This window comes from Microchirus variegatus (genome assembly GCF_963457635.1).
Source record: "Microchirus variegatus genome assembly, chromosome: 1".
NCBI classification, from domain to species: Eukaryota; Metazoa; Chordata; class Actinopteri; order Pleuronectiformes; family Soleidae; genus Microchirus; species Microchirus variegatus.
The window spans coordinates 23,909,312-23,934,029 of NC_139802.1; the positions used below are offsets into that span (position 1 = coordinate 23,909,312).

The 24,718-nt window shown below is 43.2% G+C and overlaps 1 protein-coding gene across 1 annotated transcript in view; it reads left to right on the forward strand.

Moving 5' to 3' along the window:
- The window catches only part of LOC310931956 (thrombospondin type-1 domain-containing protein 7A-like), a gene marked incomplete at both ends in the record, with an annotated part of 113,464 nt that overhangs the window by 27,511 nt on the left and 61,235 nt on the right, over positions 1 to 24,718 (forward strand). Inside the window, 4 exons of the mRNA XM_083895206.1 lie at positions 4,577 to 4,771; positions 5,053 to 5,091; positions 5,317 to 5,352; positions 20,332 to 20,599. Coding sequence (XP_083751332.1) covers positions 4,577 to 4,771; positions 5,053 to 5,091; positions 5,317 to 5,352; positions 20,332 to 20,599 — 538 coding nt within the window. The remainder of the gene's footprint in view (positions 1 to 4,576; positions 4,772 to 5,052; positions 5,092 to 5,316; positions 5,353 to 20,331; positions 20,600 to 24,718) is intronic.

Consider the following 24,718-nt stretch of genomic DNA (forward strand, 5'->3'; position numbering starts at 1 on the left):
ACAACTCTCCTCAAATGTTCAGTAAATGAACCCGAGTTTTTAAAACGTGTGTTATCAGTGTAGTTTGGACCTGAAAATGTAAGAAAATGTGGAAAAATGTTGATGACTGTAAATGATGATGTTCTCAAATGTCTTGTTTTGTCCACAAACCAAAATGTTTCCTTTTTAAAAAGATGTCTTTGTTATATGTATCAAAGAAACCAGAAAACATAATCTTACCAACTGCTTTATAGAGTTACAGTATACGCTAGGGCTGTAACGATGCACAAACTCACGATTTGATTTGTATCACCATTTTTGACCCACGGTTCGATACATTCCACGATTTTTTTTAAATTTACTTTTTAACAACGTTTACTTATATAACAACTTAATGCAACATTTAATAACATATATTTTGGAACACTGTGAACATATTTGAACATTAATAAATAAATAACCTCTAATTGTCTCTCTTTTCTGTAACAAAACAATACTGCTCAAAAATACAAAGTAAACGATCGATCAGACTGGGATTTGTCCCCAAAGCATGCTGGGAAGTGTAGTTCTTTATGAGAAGCAGTTTTGTTCCAGTGAAAATAACTTGTTTTGATAAACAGCAAAGGTAAGACAACATTTCCGCTTGATTACTTGAAAGTCAGTTGTTGTTTTGCTCTTATTTTGGGGTTGGATCTGTGAATCTTGTTCGTAGAGTGATAAAAATGGTACCGCGAGAATCTGTGAATTCTCCGCTGTTTACATAATCACGCTGACACTACGGTGCTGCTTTTAAACATGTGTGCTGTAACGTTTTGGTTTAACAGAGAATGGTTTATATGAGCTTTTAGCTGAGTTTCTGTGGGTATGCAGCATGTCTGTGTTTGTTAAAGTTAGATATGGTTTTACGGCTCTTTTGTCGCTGCGTCTGACGTTGGCCCCGGTACCGGGGGAAACCGCGAAGAAGAGGTTAACGCGATTAAGACTGTAATTAATTAATCACAATTAAGCCGATAATTTGACACCCCAAATAAAAATAATAGTAATTTGAAAAGTTTGGTACTACTAACAGTTCATATAATGTGGCTGACTGGAAAAATAACTGGCAGTTAGAAAGGGTGTTTTCGCGATTCTGTTTTCTCACGCCACGAGACAGGTTCGTGGCTCTGAGTGTCGCGATTTCTATTTCAATACGTATATCGTTACAGCCCTAGTATGCGCTGATGACACGATTATATATATCACCAAAAAATCAAGTTTCTTGATCAAACTTCAAATTTCTTCAACCTGATTTCAGCTTGCACTAACAAATAACTGCTTAATAAAATGAAAACACATGAAATGCTTCAATGAACCTGTAGGATATTTTCTCGGTGAGTTGTTTGGTCTAAAAAATCACAGTTCACGCATCAGCTGCAGGTGTTCAGAGAAGTTAGTTTGGTGTTGGGTACACTCTCACACACACACAGAAACTCTCCTCCGACATGAGTTTTTGTCGCCCTGACGTCCGTTGATTGATCCCTCCCACGTTCACTCCCTCGTCTGATGAAAATTGATTTGTTGTGTTTGGATTTTTCGCTCTGTTTTTTTCCACCTCAGAGATTTTTCACTGCGATGTCAGCAGTATATATTTCAGCGACTGTGTGTGTGTGTGTGTCCCTCATAAAAAGAGAAGGCCCACACACACCGTTGACAACACACCAAGGTCGATACAAATGTTTCTGAAACTCGATATCGATATTCCCCTGCGCCGACTGACAGACCTTTGAGGCTTTACAACTGTTCATCTGCACAGTCATCGTGTGTGTGTGTGTGTTTGTGTGTGTGTGTGTCCGTGTGTGTGTGTGTGTGTGTGTGTGTGTGTGTGTGTGTGTGTGTGTGTGTGTGTGTGTGTGTGTGTGTGTGTGTGTGTGTGAGTTCTCTCCCTCTTCATTCATGCTTCCTGTGTGGTGTGTGAATCCAAGCACTGCAAGGTTCCCCACCCTCACCCTGCCACTTCTTATTTTCATGCTCTCCCAGTTCAGTCACCATCGGTTCACTGGGTAACCGTCAAAGTCACGTCTTAATGCCACGTCTGACTATTGAGGCTGCAGCAGCTCTACTCAATCCAGCTCCTGAAAGACGTCCAGATTCCCAGGTGTGCAGACAACACAGACCACGCAATATGTGGGATATATATATATGTATGTATGTGTGTATACATATATATATATATATATATATATATATAGAATCCACTTAAAGCTGATTCTAGGAGATCATTAATGAAACATGAACACATGAATCTCATGAGACATTCAAATACATGCAGTATGAGCAGAGTTGACAGTGCGTTCATATGAATATTCAAATAATACATTAAAACAGGGTCATAATCAGCTGTTATGGCAATATGAAAAACACAGCTCAGGGTTTTTCTTGTCATTTCTGTGCTAAAGCAAAGCCCAGGTTCATGTCAGAGGTGGGTTCAAGTTGCTGCACATAGACATTTATATCAACACAGAGTCAAAGTGTAAAAGATTATACCACGAAAACCTAAATTCACAAGAATGAGTTAAAAAAAAAAAACATCATAAAATAAGTTGAAAGATTTAGAAGAGCAGAATAAAAGAGGTAAAATGACAAAATATACAAACAAAAATAATACAGATGAAAAAATAACCAACATTGATTTTTACTTTTGTGTAATATTATACTCCCTCTTAGCACCTTAGGTGCCAAAAATGTCCCATCCGTTTAAGTTGCAATTTATCAACAGTTGTTTTTTTTTCACACCTTCAATTAATATGTTTTTTAAAACCAACATCAATCTTGATAATAAACAATTTAAATTAATTCATTTTAACAGGCTTTCATTGACTTTTTATAATACAACACTGCCACATGCTGGATTTCCAGGAAAAATGGGTCAGAATAATGATGGATTATTAAAAAATTGTGGCTATGATCTCTTAATTTAAAGCATGATAATAATATGGAATACTATATTCTAATGTTAAAATGAAGGCTTTATAATAGGTTTCAATGGTGACACTTTTTGTCCCCAAGGTGAAGAACGTCAGTAATTCATGCCATTCAAACATAAGTCAACTTTTTTTTTTTTTTTTTGTTAAATATCACAAACAGAAATATCTACACACACAAAAAAAGATTAAAATGGATCAACCAAAAAATCTTGTCCAAAAATTAATTCCCCAAAATACTGGCTATCAAATCTCTGTGGTCATGACATGAATAATAAATAACAGACGAAGGCGAGAAAATTAAAATTCTGCCACACAAAATCTGTCTCTCCCTGAAATGGAACCAATTTATTTTATCCAGCATATTTTCCCTCTGAAATTTAGTGAAGTAGAAATACTCAGAAACTACAAGTCAAGAGTCAGTTGTTGGACAAATCCAGCAGCTTCCTCCACATCACCATCATCCTCATCATCGTCGTCAGGAAACAGTGTGTGTTTTGCTTTTTGTCGTTTTCATTTGAAATCTCCTCGTTGACAGATTTCCCCTCCAGTTCCTGCCAAAATGCTGCCAAACTCGTCCTCGTGTGCCAGTTTGGAGCGAATCCTTCTCCGGAGTCGACAACAACACGAACACGTCGCTGCAGTTTGAGATGAGCTGTGTGTGTGTTTGACATTGTGATATCAATTAAGACACACACATCTGCTCAGCTGCTTCCTCTGTGTGAAGCAGATCATTTGATTCCTGCAATGAATCTGTCCGAGCCGCGTGGCTTTGTTCTCACCGTCCACTCTGTCAAACATTAAAAATCACTTCATCAGAGACGATCATTAAAACTGAAAATTCAAGGATATATTATTGACACAGAGTAAAAGAAACAGTATGATTTTTTTTTTAGGTTAATTCTCAGGGAATAAAATGTGTCAAACGTAATTATTTTTACATTTTGTTTCATCTATAATGTACTGTGTAAAAGAAATAGTTACACTCGTCACCTTAAGGTGACGTTAATGCTTTGAAATGAGTGCGAAAGAGAACGAGACCCCATGCACACTGTGCACATTTTATTTGTATGTTTCTTATATTTTCATTGACTTATTTCTTGTCATTTGAAACCTCACAATGCTGTTTTAGAGTATATTACTAGAGTTCTTTATGCAACCAGCAGAGTTGCCCCCTTGTGGCTAACTTATATTCTCCTACTTCCTGTGCTTCATTTGCACCAAATGTAGCCAACATTGTGCTAATGTGTACGACGCTAACTGGACCCGCCAACATACGCTTAAGGACACAGATGCCGGAATGGAATACATACTACAACATCTGTCTTCTGATTGGCCAATGAGGTTTTACAGTTTTGTTTTTTTTCAACCAGCAGTCGCCCCCTGGTGGCTAACTTCTGTCTCCCTACTTCCTGGCCTTCAGTTTTCAAACAACACTCTTACTAACAATGCTAACACATATGTTTTACGGCAGACATCTGTCTTCTGATTGGCCAATGAGTTTTTTTGGAGTCACCCCCTGGTTGCTATTCACGTAATTGTTACTTCCTTATTTGACTCAACAGTGTCCACTTTTCCATCCGCTCACCCTTTAACGCTTGTTGTGTCCGTGCTGTCTTTGCTGCCTTTGTCTCCAGGAGACACGGTGGACGGACACCTGTGCTCGTCGGCCCTGCCCCCTGAACCTGTGCTCTGCGAGGTGCCTTGCTCGAGGGACTGCGTCCTCAGCGAGTGGACGCCGTGGACCACCTGCTCTCAGACCTGCTCCAGCAAAACCATCGAGGGGAAGCAGATGAGAATCCGCTCCATTCTGGCGTACAACGCCGGCGAAGGTGAGTCCGCCTCACTCCGCCTGCTGTCCACAGGATGTAAATGCATGGTCTTTCAGGTCATCCTCTACTGTTGCTCACTGATGATCTGGATTTCACATCTGAAATCGTTGTGTGTGTTTTTGTCCTTATCTCAGTCACAGTCTTTCTTATCTGTGCTGGCTGCTGCTGCTGATTATTGCTCCTCTCTTCACCTGGAACATACTTTATATTTTATCTCTGTCTAAGATCACTCCCATGCATTTGCTTGTTCTTATCTGCATCTGTGTGTGTGTGTGTCTCAGTGACTGCGATGGTCATAGCGTGGATCACTGTGATGGAGGGTAATTAAAGTCAAACCTGTAGCGCTGTCTTCACCCTTTAGTCTGTACATGATCCAATTAGTGATTTTATAATTGATTGTTGTTAAACTCAGTCGAGGCTCGTTGGCCGTGAAATAGTGAAGTAGCTGTTTCCAGTTTCCTGTTTCCAGTTTCCTGTTGCAGTAGTTTTTTCTTTACTTCATGTCTCACTGGCTGTGTATTAATGTCTGTGTTTGTTTTTCAAAGGTCTGTCACGAGTGCCCAGGTTTCCAGAGCTTCTGGGTAAATCTTTGACTGTAGAATAGAAAGAAAGTAGCTGTAGAATAATATAAAAGATGTCTGATGGATGATACTGTTTGTTCTTAAACTGCACCAAAGCCCATAGAGAAAATCAGTGATTTTAACATCACAGCACACAGGAGTTCACAGGAGTTGTTGATCCACTGCTGCCTCCATCACTCAGATCAAATGTCTTATTTTATCAATTCGGCTTTTAAAAATATTCATTCCAATTGACCTCAGTGACACAAAGTGACCACACGAGGCAGCAGTAGACCAGCAGCTCCCGTGTCCCTGCGAGCTAAAATCCCTGATTTTCTCTATGGGGATTGGTGTGGAGTGAGTGAGTGAGTGGTTGTGTATCATGAAGATAAAACTAAACATATTCTATTCTAAGATATCAGACTTTAGGTAGAAGATGGATTTCTTGAATGGTTATCGGTTAAATCTCAACACACTTTGGGCCCTGCATTACGCTCTCATGCTCTGCAGTTTGATTTTTTTTATTTTGTGGAAGTGGAGAACTGCTTATTTATCAGATATGGACTTCACCGACTTCCAAAAACTTGGCATTGGCCACAGAAAAAATGTCCAGCCATGGCAAAACCGGTCACAAGTCTACTCTTGAATGTAGGCACTCCTAAAACTGCTTTAGGGACATAGCACAACCCCCTCCTGGTCTAAGCTGTCAGTGAAACCACACCCTGCTCTTTTTGAGCACAGATACTATTGTTGTGAGCTACACTGCTACACTGCTACACAGAACAATACAATACATGAAAAACTGGACATGATATCCTCTTAAGATTTGAAATGAAATAACTTAAAAAATATAGGAAAGGGGGGGGTTGAGGGGGCTTAATCTGTTATCATTTCTTGTCCTTACACTCCTGTACCCTGTAATTTTCATGATTATAAATCGTTGGTAGTTTGAAAAAGACATTTCAGTTAAATATATCACATAGAAGACATAGTGATAATTGAGATGTGAAATAAAGTTTATATGATTTACAGAATGTGTGCAAGAATTATTTAAACAAAATTAGGCATGTCCTGGCGCGTGGATCGAGTTCCAATTCCATAATTGGCAACAAAACAAATCTGGGTGACGTTTTTTTTTTATGAGTGCAGAAGACGACCGAGAGCTGCAGATATTTAGACTTGAGCGACCCTTAGAGAACCGAGCATCATTCTGAGAGCAATAACACACCTGACAGAGCACAACGGGCTGTTTTTGACTTTGAAAACTTCAACATTCACGTCTTTTTATACTTTGTTATGTCTCTCTTAATGAGAGACGTCTATGGGATTAAGTTTTGGACTCGAAATGCAGACAGGACACGAGAGGTAAAATCAGAGGTAATATTTATTGCCTATGGTGTACAAATCGTGAGGCTAAGCAGACAGGAAATGAATACGACAAGTGAGGAGTGAACCGAACTGCAGCTGAGCCGGAGAAGATCAGAAGTTTCACTTTAGTCATCATAGTTTGTGGTGTGGTTCCGACAAGGAACAAACTCACTGGAGTAGATGGTGAGCAGCAGGCGTCACTGAAGATGGAGACGAACACACTGGAGAGAAGCGTCGCCTTCGCTGGAGCTGACGAGGAGCAGCAGGAGTTCCAGAAGACGAAGGTGAGCACAGGAGATAAGTGACGCTGTCGCTGGAGCTGACGAGGAGCAGCAGCAGTTTCCAGAAGACTAGGAATGAACACTGGAGAGCAGCGGCACTTCCACTGGAGCAGACGTGGAGAGACTCTCTGGCACCTCGGCGTGTGGACGATATCCTCCTCCGCCTTCCCCTCTTCAGGGTTGGCAGGATGGTGCCATTCGTTCAGTTCCTCCGGCTCTTGGGAAAGCTGATGGCTGCGTCGTCTGTGGTGCCTTTGGGCTTGCTGTCTCTGCGCCCTCTGTAAATGTGGCTGAACAGCCTCCACTTGGACCCCAAGTGGCATGGTTACCGGTAGGTCAGGGTGTCTCGGTGGTGCCTCCTCTCTCTGTCCCCATGGGGACAGAGGGCGTTTCTGTCCATGGGGGTACTGATGGGAGCTATTCCATCCCGCCGGGAGGTGGTCACAACCGACGCTTGCCTCTCGGGGTGGGGCACGGTGTGGCAGGGCAGGACTGCCCAGGGTCGCAGCTGCACGTAACACAGGTGCATTCAAGGTGTTTTTCTAGCATAGGCATTTACATACACGCCACGCCGCGTGGCGCATTAGTCGTTTTTCTTCAATTATAATGTTTTTATGATCATGAGAAGCCAAAATTTAAATCATGATTAAATTTCAATTTATCGTCCAGCCCTAGTAAAGACCCCCCTCAAATTTGGTCTGTCATGTACTCGTACGACAGAACTTTCAGGATTATGTTGAGCTGAAGTTTTCTGAGAATAACAAGATCATAATTTCAGTCCCAGGGGCAGTGAGAGTGGGAGAGAGAGAGAAAGAGAGAATGTGAATAGTAAAATTTGCGTATGTGTCCATTTGTGACAAAGATGATGAAATTAAAAAGGAAATGAAATTGCAGGACGGAGGAGAGAGAGCGATCGCTCTTACGTCTGCAGGCTTCAGCGCGCTGGAGAACATAAAAATCAATCAGCCTGAGACTCGCTTCACAGCCTCAGGGAGGAAATAAATAATGATAATAAAAAAAACTCCAAACTCACTCATTCACAACTTTGTGTTTTTAAACAAAGTTCCATCTCATTTTAGACGAGATAATTTTTATTTTGTCTTTTCCTTTATTTATATATACATGTGTGTGTATGTATATGTTACAGGTCCCAGAGCGGAGACCTTGTTGACAGCTAATAGTTACTGTTGGTACTGTTGGAATTCTGTCTCTGCCGAGAACACTGGAAAACAGCACAAACGAAGAGAGAGACAGAGACGTGATGTTCAAGTTTCTTTGGCATCGTGAATACAATCCTTTATTCAACATATTTCCTCCTGATGACTTATCATTGATTTGCATTACTAAATTGCATAACAAAATGTCCACTTGGCACACATTTAGAAATACCTGTTCTATCATATTAAATATCATAACAATATTATAACCTGTTCTTATTGTCAACACACAACAATAACACCAAATACATCATACATTCACATCACCTTACAATGACAACGTCTTTTAGGTTGGGCTTTCCAAAAATCAACCAAATAAATGAAATATATATGTGTGCTTGTCCGTGGGTGCGTGCGCGCGTGTGTGAGTGCGTGTGTATGTGTGCGCGCAAGTGCGTGTGTGCACGGGTGAGTGTGAGTGTGTGTGTGAGAAACATACAACGAGTTACATCGATCAACTTAACTCAAACAGAGTATATAGAACATCAAAACAATACTACAAAGTACATGTATCATGTAGTTAAAGCATGTAAAACAAACCTGGAAAACAGCACAAACGAAGAGAGAGACAGAGACGTGATGTTCAAGTTTCTTCGGCATCGTGAATACAATGAGGACAAGAGGGTACCTCTCTGTACACACCGTGCCAAAACCGACCTGCCACCCCACACTGCCCCCCACTGTTCTGGAAGCGCACTGCAGGTTTTTATCCCCAGAACAGAAACTCTCAATTGTGTTGCTCCAAAACAAACATAGATGGCAGAGAAATAAAATATAATAAAATAATAATACCCCCCCACGTGACCACACATTAGTGGGCGTCACATATATATGTTAGTATGAAAGCAGCAGTGTTGGAGACATACAGATTGAAGATGAGGAGCACAGTGTGTTCTATTTCATCCTTACTGACCGCCAGAGGCGGTGCCTAAAGCACTGGATATCTCCACCTCGCGCATGCGCATTTCGAGTACCTAATACCAACATAGTCACCTGTGACCCTCCACGTGACACCGGGAAGGCTATAACTTCCGGTGTCGCTAGAGGATCTGTTCCTTTCATCTTCTCGCTGCGCATGTACCGAGTCTTGCACTTTGTGCTGAGAGAAAGGAATAGGAAACTTCGTTTGCAGCTGGCTGCATGCAGCCTCGTGCCGACAGTCGGAGCCGCGGGGCTCCGTCCTCCAGAGGCTGTGGCCAGCTGATCATCTGTTTGTGTGTCGGTGTTTGTTGGTGAAGGCAGTGTGTTCGCTCCCTCTCCCAGCGTTCGCTGGCCTCATTGCTCTCAATGTTTGGTGTGTTTATTGTTGGTGTGTTAGCTGTTAGCTTTGCTCGGTTCTAAACACCGCTTTGCCTTGTGTATCTTACTGGGACTGTAGTGTTCTCACTCCCGCCTCCAGTAACGCTATCATTTATTTTTTTCTGATTTATATGTTTTGTCGCCGTGGTTGATAGTGAAGGCAGTGTATTCGCTCCCGCTCCCAGCGCTCCTTGCAGTATTGATTTTGCGTTAGTAGTTTAAGACTACCGCTTTATTTATTTATTTGTTCTGTATCTTACCGGTGACGGTAGTGTTTTCGCTCCCTCTCCCGGTAACGCTATAATTTATTTATATTCTGTTGGCGACAGCGTGTGTGCTCGGCCTGGTTACTATACTTTGTCACCTCCGATTGCTGGTGAAGGCAGTGTATTCGCTCCCGCTCCCAGCGCTCGCTGCCTTATTGCCATTGGCTACCTTAACCGGTCTCCCCCCACATCAGCCCGGCTGTTCTCGGCGTCGGCGTGAGGGAGCTGCGGTGGTGGGTGCCCCCCCCAAAAAGAAGGGGAGGGGCGGGCTGTCCTCCAAGGTGGACAGTTTGGCAGCCGACATGGAGCAGATGAAGTTGCTCCTCCTGGCCCTTCAGCCTGGGACTAGTGGGGTGCTGGCTGGGATACAGCCTGGCCCTCCCTCGGAGAATGTGCCTCTACTTGATGATGCCTTATCACTGGCCGCTTATCTGGCCTCTTCCATGAGGCTGTTACCGAGGACGATGCCTCCCACACATTGGGGGAGGCCTCATGCTCATCTGATCTGAGCTCTCTGCAGGGGACAGCAGATACCTCCATGGGGGAGGTTCTGGACTTGGTCGCTATGATGGCCTCTCTGGCACCTCGGCCTGTGGATGATATCCTCCTCCGCCTTCCCCTCTTCAGGGTTGGCAGGATGGTGCCATTCATTCAGTTCCTCCGGCTCTTGGGAAAGCTGATGGCTGCGTCGTCTGTGTTGCCTTTGGGCTTGCTGTCTCTGCGCCCTCTGTAAATGTGGCTGAACAGTCTCCACTTGGACCCCAAGTGGCATGGTTACCGAAAGGTCAGGGTGTCTCGGTGGTGCCTCCTCCCTCTGTCCCCATGGGGACAGAGGGCGTTTCTGTCCATGGGAGTACTGATGGGAGCTATTCCATCCCGCCGGGAGGTGGTCACAACCGACGCTTGCCTCTCAGGGTGGGGCATGGTGTGGCAGGGCAGGACTGCCCAAGGTCAGTGGCCGGCCCAGCACCATGTGCACATCAACGTGCTGGAGCTCCAAGCTGTGCAGCTGGCACTCACTCACTTTCTGCCTCAACTGGAAGGCAAGCATGTGCTTGTTCGATCGGACAACAGGTCTACTGTTGCCCAGATCAACCACCAGGGGGACACCCAGTCTGCACAACTACTCCGGCTATCTCGGAGCCTGTTGACTTGGGCATATCCCCTCCTGGCCAGCTTGCGAGCAGTCTTCATACCGGGTGAACGGAACCAGGTCGCAGATTTTCTGTCGCCACAAAAGCTCCCACCGGGGGAGTGGCAGCTTCATCCGGAGGTGGTGGAGACGATATGGGGTCTTTTGGAAGGGCGGAAGTGGACCTCTTTGACTCGGCGGAGTCGGCGCAGTGCCTCCTTTGGTTCTCCTGGACGGACGTGACCAGCCCCCTCGGCCAGGACACTTTGGCTCACGATTGGCCGCAGAGACCTCTGTATGCCTTCCTGCCGCTGCCCCTGATTCTTCCCACGGTTCAGCGGGTGCTTTTGCAGGGCCACATACTCCTTCTGGTGGCCCCCTTTTTGCCAGGGAGACTCTGGTTTCCACTGCTGCGCAGCCTCTGCTGCAGCTCTCCATGGCGCCTCCCCTGCAGGAAGGATCTCCTTTCACAACTGGGGGGTCAGGTTTGGCATCCGGATCCCGGTCGCCTCCAGCTCTGGGTTTGGCCGCTTCAGGGCCCGACCCTCTACTGAGGGCATGCACTGCGGGAGTCAGGGGTACAATTCTGAATGCCAGGGCTCCATCTACTCGGATTCAGTATGAAAACAGGTGGAAGCTGTTCACTGACTGGTGTAGGGATAAGACAATAGACCCAGTGTGTTGCTCTGTGGCAACTGTTCTTGAGTTTCTGCAGTCTCTGCTGGATCGTGGTCAATCTCATTCCACTTTGAGAGTCTAAACAGCTGCTATTTCTTCCCGACATGAAATGGTCGATGGTGCCACAGGAGAGGGCCACAGATTGGTGTCCCTCTTCCTTAGGGGGACTCTGAGGCTGCATCCCCCAAGAACCCTTAGGGCTTCAGCATGGAACTTGCCCCTGGTGCTGGAGGCCATGTTGTCACCTCCCTTTGAGCCTCTGACCCAAGTAGAGCTGAAATGGCTTTCTATGAAGGCTGCTTTTCTGCTCGCCATTACCTCTGCGAAGAGGGTCGTGGAGTTGCATGCCCTGTCCGTGGCTGATACCTGCCTGCGATGGAACCCTGATGGCTCGGGTGTGGTCCTGTGGCTGAATGTGGCGTTCCTGCCAAGGTGCTTTTACGTACGCATCTCAACCAGCATATTCAGCTCGCACGCTTTGTCTCCCTGTCTGAGGAGGGTAGGTCGGAGCTACTATGCCCAGTCCGGGCGCTAGAATCTTATGTTGCTGCTACTGCCGGTATACGGCGGTCGGAGCAGCTGTTTGTGTGTTATAGTGGCCCTAACAAAGGTTGTGCACTTAACAAACAGCGGCTGTCCCACTGGGTTGTCGATGCCATCACGCAAGCCTATAAGGCCAGTGGCCGCCCCCTGCCATCTGGGGTGAGGTGCCACTCCACCAGAAGTGTCTCTACATCATGGGCGGCGCTCAAGTCATCACGCAACGACTAGCCTGAGAACAAAGGAGCCAGCTAAGTGCCACCACGCCAAACATTCACCTGGGGACAGGTAGGCCTGAACTTTTTTATGATGAGGATTAAGGAATCCGCTTCGATTGGAATGCATTGAGTCAAATAAGGACAATGTATTTAATGGATGTTGCGCTGATTGCAGTGCCACAACGATGGTGGCCCGACTTCTCCGTGCTTTATTTGATTGTGATGGGGTTAGGGTTAGGGATATTTATGGCATAAATACATGAATGCGTAGGTAGTGCGGAAATATGGAAGTTAATTCCTCAGCCAAAATCATCACATTTACAATCCAAAAAGTTATTTAACATCTCCGAAAATGTAGTTGTACTCTGATAATGAGTTGAAATTGTGAGTGACTGTGTAAATGTCACTTCCTTTACATTGTAAAATACACTTTACTGTGTGTGTGGGGGTGGTGTGGGGGTGTGTGCGTGTACATTAAAGATGACTGGGCCAATGCGGACATGATCTTTGAATTTGTGCTTCCTGTCTTGTAGAGACAGACTTCAGTTTTGAAAGGAGCTGATTTACTTGCTTTGATTTATCCTTATTCAATAAAGCAGCATCATGTTAGTCTTTGATGTGTTTTTATATTTCTATTTGTGTGTATAAATATACAATTATTATTAATAATTTTTAATTAATTAATTAATTAATTAATTAATTAATTATTGTAATCAATGATTACAAATGTTTAGATGATGACCGTGGATATAGTTGAATGTGAAAACATTGTGTAGTGGGCAGTGGAATAACTATTGGTTTCCATTTGTGGTGACTGCTGGCTGAGAGGAAGGATGAGATTTAATAAATCCTGGAACTTAGCCTGCTCCAGACCAGGCTAAGGCCACAGGATAAATCTCCATAACGTAACGTATGTCATAACATATCCTGCTTTTGAAAAACTGGATCACGGATAAATTAAGCCAGGATAATTATCCTTATCCTTATCCTAGTTTTGTGAAACGGCCCCAGGAAATGAGTAAAATAAACACTATTGCTGAATGTTCAAACATGGAAAACAGAAAATAAAATTGATCGGCTCCAGCATGAGTGCAAAAGTGCCGTTAATAAGATAAAAGTGCTTATTCCGCAAATAAAAGCACACTTGAGATCGAAAGAAAATGTAACCGAAATCCCCTCACAACAATAAACGCTATTGCTGAATGTTCAAACATGGAAAACGGAAAATAAAATTGATCGGCTCCAGCATGAGTGCAAAAGTGCCGTTAATAAGATAAAAGTGCTTATTCCGCAAATAAAAGCACACTTGAGATCGAAAGAAAATGTAACCGAAATCCCCTCACAACTGAAGAAAGTGAATGCAAGTGTAAAAAAGCGACCTGCACAAGGAATTATTGCCACTACTTCCTGGTGATGAAGGTGAAAAACAAAATGAGTGGCTTTCTAGTGTTATGGATTACAGTGATGCATTCAAAGAACAAGAGGAAAATTGGATACAGGAAAATCTACATGAAAACTCAGATAAATTACCATTTCAGACGAATACTTCCGAGCAATCATTAAAGGAAATAAACCTTGAAGTGCAAGTTCCTGTCAAAAAAAGCAAGGATTTGTCTGCTGCTGACTCTCCAGTACCTGTTCCCACTGTACAAGACCCTCAGGATCAACTTCGGCCCTGTGACAGCATCTCAAATGCAACCAAGAGATCACGTTCACATCATTCCTCATTCTCAGCCTCCCGCTCATCTGCTTGTTTGAAAATGGAAACAAATCTTGCAATTTTGGCAGCAAAACAAAAGGCATTAATGGAGAAAACATGCATTGGATGAAGAGGAGATGAAGTTACGCAAAAGGAGAAAACAGTTTGCATGGGAAGAAGAGGAATTAAAACTAGGCAAAAGAAGAGAACAGCTTTTACTGGAGAATGAAATCGCTGAGGAATGCCAGTTAAACTAAAACCCAATGCAATTGAAATCACACAGACAGCTGTGAAGCCTAAAGTCAGTCACTCACCTGACATAGAACATCTTCCAGGTCCTTCTTACATGCTGTAATGGCTCCTGAAGAACCTATGACTAATGTTACACAAACTGACGCATCACAAAATGACAGTGTCCTGGACATAATGAGAAAACAAAATGAAATTACAACACTCCTAATGCAACAACAATGCCTCTCAGCACTCCCAAAAAGGGAAATTCCCATTTTTGATGGTAATCCATTCAAATACCATTCATTTATTAAAGCTTTTGAAAATGCTGTTTCGAAAGCTGTTATTGATTGGAAAACCAATAACAGCTGTTATTGGAGAGACTCTACTTCCTTGAACAGTGCACCAAAGGGCATGCAAAAGAGCTGGTAAAGAGCTGTCAGCACATTGAGTTGGACAGAGGATATGTGAAGGCGAAGGCTCTATTGAAAGAGCACTATGGTAATGAGCAAAAGGTGGTAGCAGCATACATGGAGAGAGCTTTGTTATGGCCCACGATTACAACAGAGGATGTGAGGGCCCTCCAGGAGTATAGCTTCTTTTTGCGTGGATGCTATGGAGGATGTGCATTATTTAAATCAGTCGTCTCAGACACAGGGGCCGACGATATTTTGTGGCCCCCCACTTGATATCAAAGTTTAATGTAAGTGCGGCCCGCAGTGACGATAAGGAAGAACAGTGCAAGTGGGAGAGAGAAAAAGCTGCAGACTGTAGCAGCACACACACACACACACACTGTATCTATATCACAACGTCTCAGCTGTAAGTTACTAAAGCAGCCTATATGTGATCCTGTTTTCGCTTAAACGGGCATCTGCGCATCCTCAGCGACTGTGCTGGCCCGCCACACCCGTAGAGCTGCAGTCTCTCCACCCGCAGGTGCAAGGGAGAAGATATCAGTCAACACTCGCTGCAACCAGGATATAACCGCGGTGTTCAACAGAATCAATGGCCCGTTAGTGGGAAGTTCGAGGATAAGACTGTGACTGTGGGATTGTGGTAATGTGACAGTAAAAGACGGGAGCCAAGCGCAGGACCCTATTTTTTCCTCCTGTTTCCCCTGGTAACCACGAAAAGATGTGATGACGCGCAAAAACTGCGGCCAGCACGCGCCTGTCTATACCCACTTAGAGTCTGTCCAAGATCAGTTTGGAACACCAATAAAACGATTCCAACAAGATGTGAGTACACGGTGGAACAGCGCCTATTAAAAGCTGGAAAGTCTCTTTGCAGAACAGTGCAGATTATGAACTCCCTGCGACAGAACTCTCTTCTCTCTCTCTTTGAGCAGTTAAATAAAGAGATCAGCTCATCTGAGGCATCTATTATTCCCTTAATTACAGCGCTAAAGCGTCTTCTAGATTGAGACCGGAGTGAAAACAACGAAAAGTGCACTCTTGAGAGTCTGTCAATAGTTTACTAAGATCTACTCGGATCTCCTGTATTTCATCGCGACTGTACTCGATCCTCGTCATAAAGATCATTATGTACGTGTCATATATGGATGTGTGGATAAAACTGCACATAGAGAAATTATCCAGTCTGCGTTGGATACGAGAGTCCGCTTGGAGCTGCGCACAATGCAGGAGAGAGAGGAGCAGAGTCAGCAGGGGCGGTGCAGATAAAAAAAAAAGGCCCGTAGCAGATGAGGGGCACCCTCTAGAAGTGCAATGCCTTGACTTTAGTGATGTAAGTCCACACAGTCCCAGTCATAACAACATGTTTTCCACTTACTTCATGAGTCACCTACGGAGCCCCCGAAGTGACATGAGAAAAACAAAAAAAGTTGAGATCTCAAGTTTTAAAGTTGAGATCTCGAGTTTCAAAGACCGAGATGTTGTCCACAGTGCTGAACCAAAGAAGCCCTGAACATGGTGCAATTGAAAATGTTTGAGCGACTGGAAGTCAAAAGAAACTTGAGATCTCGAGTTGGATGAGGATGATCGGACACGGATTCATTTAGCCAGGTGAAACCAATCCTGAATAAGTGCGTGTACACAGCTTCCTCAAATAGACCTCGCTGTCGATCACAGATTCTCAGATTCACCATGACAACTGTGGCGTTCTTTTCGTCCTCGGAGGCTGAAATCCTCATGGAGGAAGTGAAAGACCAGATCAAAAAGAAATGAAACACGATAATAAACCAATGACAAAATGTGATCGCCTGAATGCGTAAGTAGTGTGGAAATAGTAGTGGGGAAATAGTAGTGGAGTTAGGAGAGGGCTTCCAGAGTTCCATCACACATGGACTGGGACAATCCTGCCATCTATTTCAGTCAATATGCAATATGCATTAATATTTGGCCTCTTATGATGTTTGTGTTGTTTACTGTATGCATACAAGCTGCTGGGAGGCATCCATTCATTTGTCTTTTCATTTGTGTATGGATTTGTCCTGTGTTCATTTCAATGTGCAGACATGTGGGCTCTGTATTATATACAGACCTTTGAATGTGCATTTATTCTTATGTTCCATAATATGCTTAGAATTGGTGCTTTCTTCAGCTTTGAAAGGAGCTGATTTACTTGCTTTGATTTATCCTTATTCAATAAAGCAGCATCGTGTTACTCTTTGATGTGTTTTTTTATATTTCTATTGTGTTTATAAATATACAATTATTATTAATAATTTTCAATAAATGAATAAATAATTGTAATCAATGATTACAAATGTTTAGATAATGACTGGGTATAGTTGAATGTGAAAACATAGTGTAGTGGGCAGTGGAATAACTATTAGTTTCCATTTGTGGTAACTGCTGGCTGTGATGAGGGATGAGATTTAATAAATCCTGGAACTTAGCCTGCTCCAGGCCAGGCTAACGCCATAGGATAAATCTCCATGGTAACTTATGTCATAACTTATCCTGCTTTCCCCTATCCTGCTTTTGAGAAACCGGATCACGGATAAATTAAGCAAGGATTAGCAACATAGCCCGGCTTAATCCCTTATCCTACTTTTGTGAAACGGGCCCCCTGTGTTCGGAAACATCCAGGACACTGCTATATCAACCAAACAAATGAAACACAAACCTCACCCTCATTCCAACATCAGAGGAACCAGCTTTGCTACCACAGTGAATCGTGTGGAGAGAACAGCCCAACCTGTGAACAAAGCCAAGGACATAAGACAATCAGCCAAGAAGACCTGTCTGTGCTGCGCTGTAGTACGCACATTGGATGTGTGTGCGCGGTTGGAAAAAATGTCACACAAGGAGAAAATGTACTTCCTGAAGGAAAATGGTGCTTGTTTTCGCTGCCTGTGTAGGACACATCCGCAAAAATTGCCAAAGGAAGATTTCCTGCTCGAAGTGTGGCCAAAATCGCCAGACTGTGCTCCATAGGGACAACGTGGCAATGGCAGAACCAGCTGGGAGAAGCGTCCAGGTGACAGTGGACAGCACCTTGGTTTCCAGTGGGCTTACAGCATGGATGTATTATATGAACTGGATAGAGCACCGCCCCTTCGCTTCCATTCATTCCTATGAAGCTGCTCACCCAGCGCATATGCCAAAAAGGTTTATTTCCGGGTTATAGGGCCCATAGAGCATGCGCAGTAGTGTCACTACCATATAAAGATCTATAAAAGCCCGTTTCCATGTCTCGAGGTGTCCTGTGGACACTTTTACAGGTGTCTCTTTTACTATTGCGGTCAATGGGAAAATTGCTTTTTGGGATTTTGGGCTTTTATGGGGTTTTCTGTTGCAGTACCCACAGTGGCCACCATGTAAAAATTGTCTTCAAGGCAGAGGGGGCGGTGCTCTATCCAGTTCATATTATACATCCATGGCTTACAGGGGCTGGTGGGATGGATTGTAAGCTTCCTATTGTGCCGGTCCAAGTAAAAGAGAGTCAGAACTGAGAGTCTGAAGCAGAAGCTCAATTGCTCAAGAGAGCCAACATTCTTCTCAGGACCATGGGGCAGGAGAAGGTGGTCAGGAGTTACGTCGTGCCAGAGCTGGAGGTGGCAGCACTGGAAGATGGCAGCTTCATTGAGTTACCAAAAGCTTATACTCAGTTGTCTATGCCAGTCCACAAAACAATCATACCAACAAATAAGGATATGACAAGGTGGCCATATTTAACATACATTTCCTTACCACAGATTGAGGCTGGAATTGAGTTGCTGATTGGAACAAATGTTCCGCGAGCCATGGATCCGCTGGAAGTCATCTGCAGTGAGCCTAATGGACCCATCACTATAAGGATGGTGCTAGGCTGGACGGTAAATGGACCACTGACAGGAAATGGTGGAGAGGCCAATTACTGTGAGCAGCCAGTAACTGTGAACCGTGTGTCCATTGTAAATTTGGATGAACTGTGGCACCAGCAATTTAAAATGGATTTTCCAGAATCTACTGTGGAGGAACAAGTTGGTCGGTCCAGAGAAGACCTGAGTTCGTGGACATGGTCACAAATTCAGTCAAACACATTGATGGTCACTACCAGGTCGCCCTGCCTTTGAAAAATTAAAATACCAGCATGCCAAATAACAAGAAAGTAGTGGAACAGCGTCTATACCATCTGAAGAGGAGGCTTCAGAGGATCCAGTGTTTTACAGGGAGTATCACACCTTTATTGATGATCTCCTAAGTAAAGGCAATGTTGAAAGAGTTCCCGGTACAGAGCTGGAAAGAAGTGACGGCCGAGTTTGGTATATACCACACCATGGTGTTTACCAAAGGGCAATCTCTGAATGAAGAGCTGTTGCAAGGCCCCGATCTAATCAGCTCACTAATTGGAGTTGTGACCCGGTTCAAGAGGGAACCTGTGGTCATCATGGTCGACATAGAAGCTATGTTTCACCAGGTGCAAGTTCCCCCAGATGATGCTGACCTGCTGTAATTTCTCTGGTGGGCACAGGGAGACCTGAGACAAGCACCATATGAATATAGGATGAAGGTGCACCTTTTCGGAGCTACATCCTCCCCTAGCTGTGCCAACTTTGCCCTTAGGAAATGTGCAAAGGATTTTGTACATAAGCACAAGGAGGAGACAGTGGACAAGCTTGCACGTTGTTGATCTTTATAGGGACTTGAGCTGAGCTTTGCACTAATCGGTCATAGAGATGACCAGAAGAAGGAATATTCAGTGTCATGGTTTATTCATGGACTTGAGTTATTTATTAGACAGCTTTTTTGCATCTTTGAAATTAATATGATGATTTAATATGTCTCCCATTGTGTTTGAAATCTTAATTATTATGTGACACCTAATAATTAGGGGCTGGTGTGTAGGAGACATACAGATTGAAGACAGTGTGTGAGTGTTGGTGTTGTAGAGGCGGTGGTTCACATTGAAGTGGGCTTGTGCACGTGCAAAAGTGTGTGTGTAAAGGTGTGCACTCACCTGTGACACAGATGAGGAAAGAGACAGGGTTGGGTAGTAGCCCTAATATTTATTGACTGCTATACGCTACACCACTCACTCATTCATCACTTCTCTGTCTGTTTAATCCGCTGGTTTTCATTAATTCCACTCATCCATCCATCTCAGCAGCGCTGTAATAGATCTGTGGGGTTTGAAACAATAAATGCAAAAGCATCTTTGGATTTCAGTGTATCTGTTCTCATAGCATCCAAGGGTGTCACAAATCTGCAAATCTGAGGACCCAACCTCGTACTCTCAGCGGCTAACAAGGTTTACCAAGGAAGCCGCATCAAGCAGTGAGTGTGAGCTCTGATGGGAAATGACAAACAATGAATGGCTCAGTTTCCACTGAGCTAAATAAATAAATAAATAAAAATCCTGCTGTGCTTTTGCCAACTTAGCTTTTAACATTTGAACATTATTATTATGGTGTGTGAGTTCCAGCTTTGAAAGCTTTTCTTAAACAACACAAATCCACTAAATACTTTCTGTTTGTTCTTTATATAATGTTGACACAGTATTTTTCAGAAAGGACATAAGACAATTTTTGGTGACTTTTTTAGCTTCGTTTTTCTCCAATAATTTAGTATAATTATAATTTTTATTATTTTAACTGTGTGTGTGTGTGTTGTTGTCTGTAGGTGGCGCTCTCTGCCCCAACAGCAGCTCCCTTCAGGAGGTGAGGAACTGTAACGAACACGCCTGCACCGTTTACCACTGGCAGACCGGAGCGTGGGGACTCTGCACTGAAGACCCGTCCTCGTCTTCATCGCTCAACACGTCCACCGCCATCACACGGATCATAAGCAGCAGCAGCAGGAGTTCTGCTGTGACTTCCTGTTCCATGGGACTGCAGACACGTAAAGTCATCTGTGTACGAGTCAACGTGGGCCAGGTTCCTCCAAAGAAGTAAGTGAAGTATGAGTGAATAAAATATAAGCTCCTGCAAAGACACGTTTTCATTCATTCATGCCGCTCTTTAAATGGAAGACATGAAGGTGTGAAAACCTTCAGTTTGATGAAGGCGGTGAAAAGGTCAGAGGTTTAAAGTTTGTCATCAGCTCTGTGGTAAACAACACATGGTTTTAATGAACACATTTATTTATTTCGCAGATGTTTCAGTGTTCAAAACCAGATATTTTATATCTTAAATCATGCAATTTGTTTGTTTTTTTAGCTTATTGAGTCAAGAACTTGTGATATTTTTAACCCTGAACATCTGAAAAACATCATAAATGTCTGGTTGTTGAGTGACTTACATTGAATCTGGTTTATTCAATGTCTTCACACCTTTAATGATCTATTGAAAGTGAATGGGTCGGACTATTCTACTCAGACTGGCTGTTTTATCCACTTTAAAAACAACTGTAAGAAAACATTTGAAATATATCTGGAAATATTACATTAAAAAACATCATGTTATTGATAAAATCTTTGAAAAATCCTGTTTAAATATGCGTTACTTTTCAATACAAGCTGCATATAAAGTATTACGCTAACTTTTTCTACGTAGAAATCGACCATTTGGTCAAGTAAAGTCATGAGGAATGTTAAAATATAAAATAATTTGGTTGAGTATCACAGATCAGTGCCACAGGTGAACTCTCGTGCTAAATTACTGTGGGAATAAAACACAACTCCTTATATGGACATACTGAGTGTGTGAGTTTATTATTATTTAAGTCACATTATTCAGGCTTTAAAGCGGACCTAGACTGGAAGTTCCAATTAACGCTGTTTTTTAGTGTGTATCTGCGTCATTACCTTGTTTATGAAGCCCTGAAGGTTCAAAACAAACAGTTCAGCCATTGCTGAGAACGCTGTGTTTTATTGTAATCTCGGGCTCAGCGAGATCTCTGAAAAAACCCGGTCTGGTTACGGAAACAGCAGTTCTGAACAGCAGATCGTCCTGCTCCGGGCACTAATCCGGGCAGATCTGGTTGCTTACATTGAACCGCAGAAGAAGAATAATGTCCCTTGTGGAGGTGTATTACGAGCGACAGTGTCTTCTGACTCTGGGTCTGACTCTGGGTCAAAGTCATAAAAGGGACTGCGGCGGGGAGTCGTGACAAAGCTATTTTTAAACATTGTTGAAACAATGTTTTGATAATGAGGAACAGTGCATCCAGAGGGGGGAGCTGCGCTTCTGAGAGCGGGTGTGCTGATTATGTCACTTCCGGGTATTGGCCATTGGCCAATCACAAGACAGTTGGGAAGGCTCTACGCTGGCTGGCCAATCACAACACACTCTGTCTTCTGGGTGTGAGAGTTCAGTCTGAAATATCACGGCTCAGCACAGCGTCAGAAAACAGAGATTTCTATCGGCTCGTTTACAGCAACTAGGAGGTTTTTGACCACAAAAACAAGTTAATGTATGTAAGTAGACCTCCATAACTAACATATATGTGCAACAGGACCACTCTCATGTGAGCTTTAAAAAAGTGATTATTTGTTGTTGAGTCAATGTATGATTCATTTTTAATTGCACATTTTAGCGATAATTGTACAGAAGTATAATAGAGCGTTTTATAAATAAATAAATAGATAAATAAATGAATAGCTAAATCACGTCTCTCTGTCCCTCAAAGACTAATTAGCACTGCCATTTTGAGCGCCGCTAATTTGTCATTGATGATAATGACAGTCATTAGCAGAGATTGATTCTTAAAGTTAAAGCAATTTAAATCACGAGGTAGAAGAAGAAGAAAAAAAAGAAGAAGAAGTGAGCGGTTAACGTTGAAAAGTTCACAGCACGAAGGTGGATTTAAGACAAAGTGCTGAGTTTCACTTTAATATCCACAAAGTTCACGTCCATGATGTCGATTATTCACTTTACACTCAACCAGACTGATTTATCACACCAAAAACGATGGCGTTAAAACGTGACCAGACTTTCCACTGTGTCTGAGATGCTGCCGCGTGATTGGCTGAGTGTTAAACAGCAGTTTGACAGGTATACCTAATAAAGTGGCACGTGTAGAGAATCACAATGAGTTCCTCATCTCCACACAGACGATGGACGTATGTATTATTAAAGGGCCAGAGTGTGTGTGTGTGTGTGTGTGTGTGTGTGTGTGTGTGTGTGTGTGTGTGTGTGTGTGTGTGTGTGTGTGTGTGTGTGTGAGGGAAATATGATTCACAAAGAACACAGAGGTAAAATGAAGATTAATGTCCAGGGTCGGTGGAGGCAGCAAACGTCCACGTCCACCACTGCCGTGCTGTGTGTGTTTCTCTGTTTATGCTGAGTCAAAGAGACAAACACCAGCTCAGCAGATCACTCAGGTCGGAGAGTGTTTTTTGCGGTCGATTTGCCTCCCATTATCTTTCTGTTTCTGCTGCACGATAACAACAGTGAGGTCCAAGAGTCTCACACTGACACAGGAAATCTGCAGAGAGCTGGAAAAACTCAACCATACCAGACCTAAGATACCTCAAACATGTCTCAACCGAGACAGAAAGTCTGTCTAAGAGTGACATGAAGCTGTCGACATGGTCTTCAGATCTCATACACTTTGCCATCAACAGGAAACTGAAGTTTGTAAAAACCGCTCACTCTGCCACGCCAAACCCCATAGAGAAAATCAGTGATTTTAGCTCACAGGGACACAGGAGCTGCTGGTCTACTGCTGCCTCATGTGGTCACTTTGTGTCACTGAGGTGAATCTGAAAATAGATTTTCAAATGCCAAATTTACTTAATAAGACATTAGAAGTTAGTGATGGAGGCAGCAGTGGATCAACAACTCCTGTGAACTCTGTGTGCTATGATGTTAAAATCACTGATTTTCTCTATGGGCTTTGGTGTGGGAGAGTGAGTGGTTTACAACCTTCAGTTTCCTGTTACTTGAGCTTTTAGTGCTTAATAAAATCTACGGCAGTTTAAGTCTACGATGTCTTTAAGAACATGTTCTCGTCTTTATCTCACTGTTAGACAGACTTTTCCTTGTGTAAACTGAAGTTTGTAAACCACATCCTTTGTTCAGGTTTACTTCAGTGACACAAAGTGACCACACGAGGCAGCAGTAGACCAGCAGCTCCTGTGTCCCCTAAAATCAAAAATTTTCTCTATGGGGTTTGGTGCAGGGAGAGTGAGTGGTTTTCTTTACTTTACTTATTGATTAGGTTTTACATATACATACCAACAATAAAGTGTTTGTTTTCACAGTGAGAACCCCCCATGTATTCTGCTTGTATATCCAGCCCAGCTAATAATGGGTATCATCTAAATTTAGACGATTAAAACCCAATTACATCCCAGTTTTCAAAGGGAAAACCAGGCCTTTGTGAGTGGGGCAGAACACAAACTGTAACACAAAGCTTTGGCCGGGAAGATTTTCCGTTGGGAGGGGGGGTGGATGCTTGTAGTGTTTTTGTCGTGTTGTTCACTAACATAGTGAACATAACATAACTTCTCTTTTTTTCTTACTGAGTGACTCACAATCTCATAATGATCTTTAAATGTCATGATTTGTATGGAGGCAAACACACACACACACACAGGCAGCAGCCGGGCTAACGCTGGTGTTTCACCCTCTCACCACACTGAGCCTCAGTCATCGGCTGCTTCTTCCTGCTGAGCAGATGGTTGAGTAAAAATCAAAGCAGAGAACTGTCAGGATATTTAAGAGAGTCAGAGTCTGTCGGAGAAAGATTAGCACTAATTCATTTAATAATCACAATTATGGACCTCAGAAAAAAACAAAAAAGGATGTGATTTGGTTCATTTACAGTTATTCTTCAAAGAGTGTTGAAAACTCAGTGTTAGTTTTCGTTAACGAAGACAATTACGATGATGTTTGGTCAATAAATATAAAGTCGACAAAAACTCTGACGAAATGTTATTACACTTTCGTCAACGGATAAAAAAATAAATGATCATATTATGGCGGGACAAACTGGCAGAGCGTGCTGCAAATCAATAAAAGTGGACGCCATCTTCGACAAAGACTGGTTCTTACAAGTTGTCCCTCCCTTCTGCTGTTTCAGCACATTCTGTCCTGGAATGTGTGGGAATTGGTCCTGGAAAGTC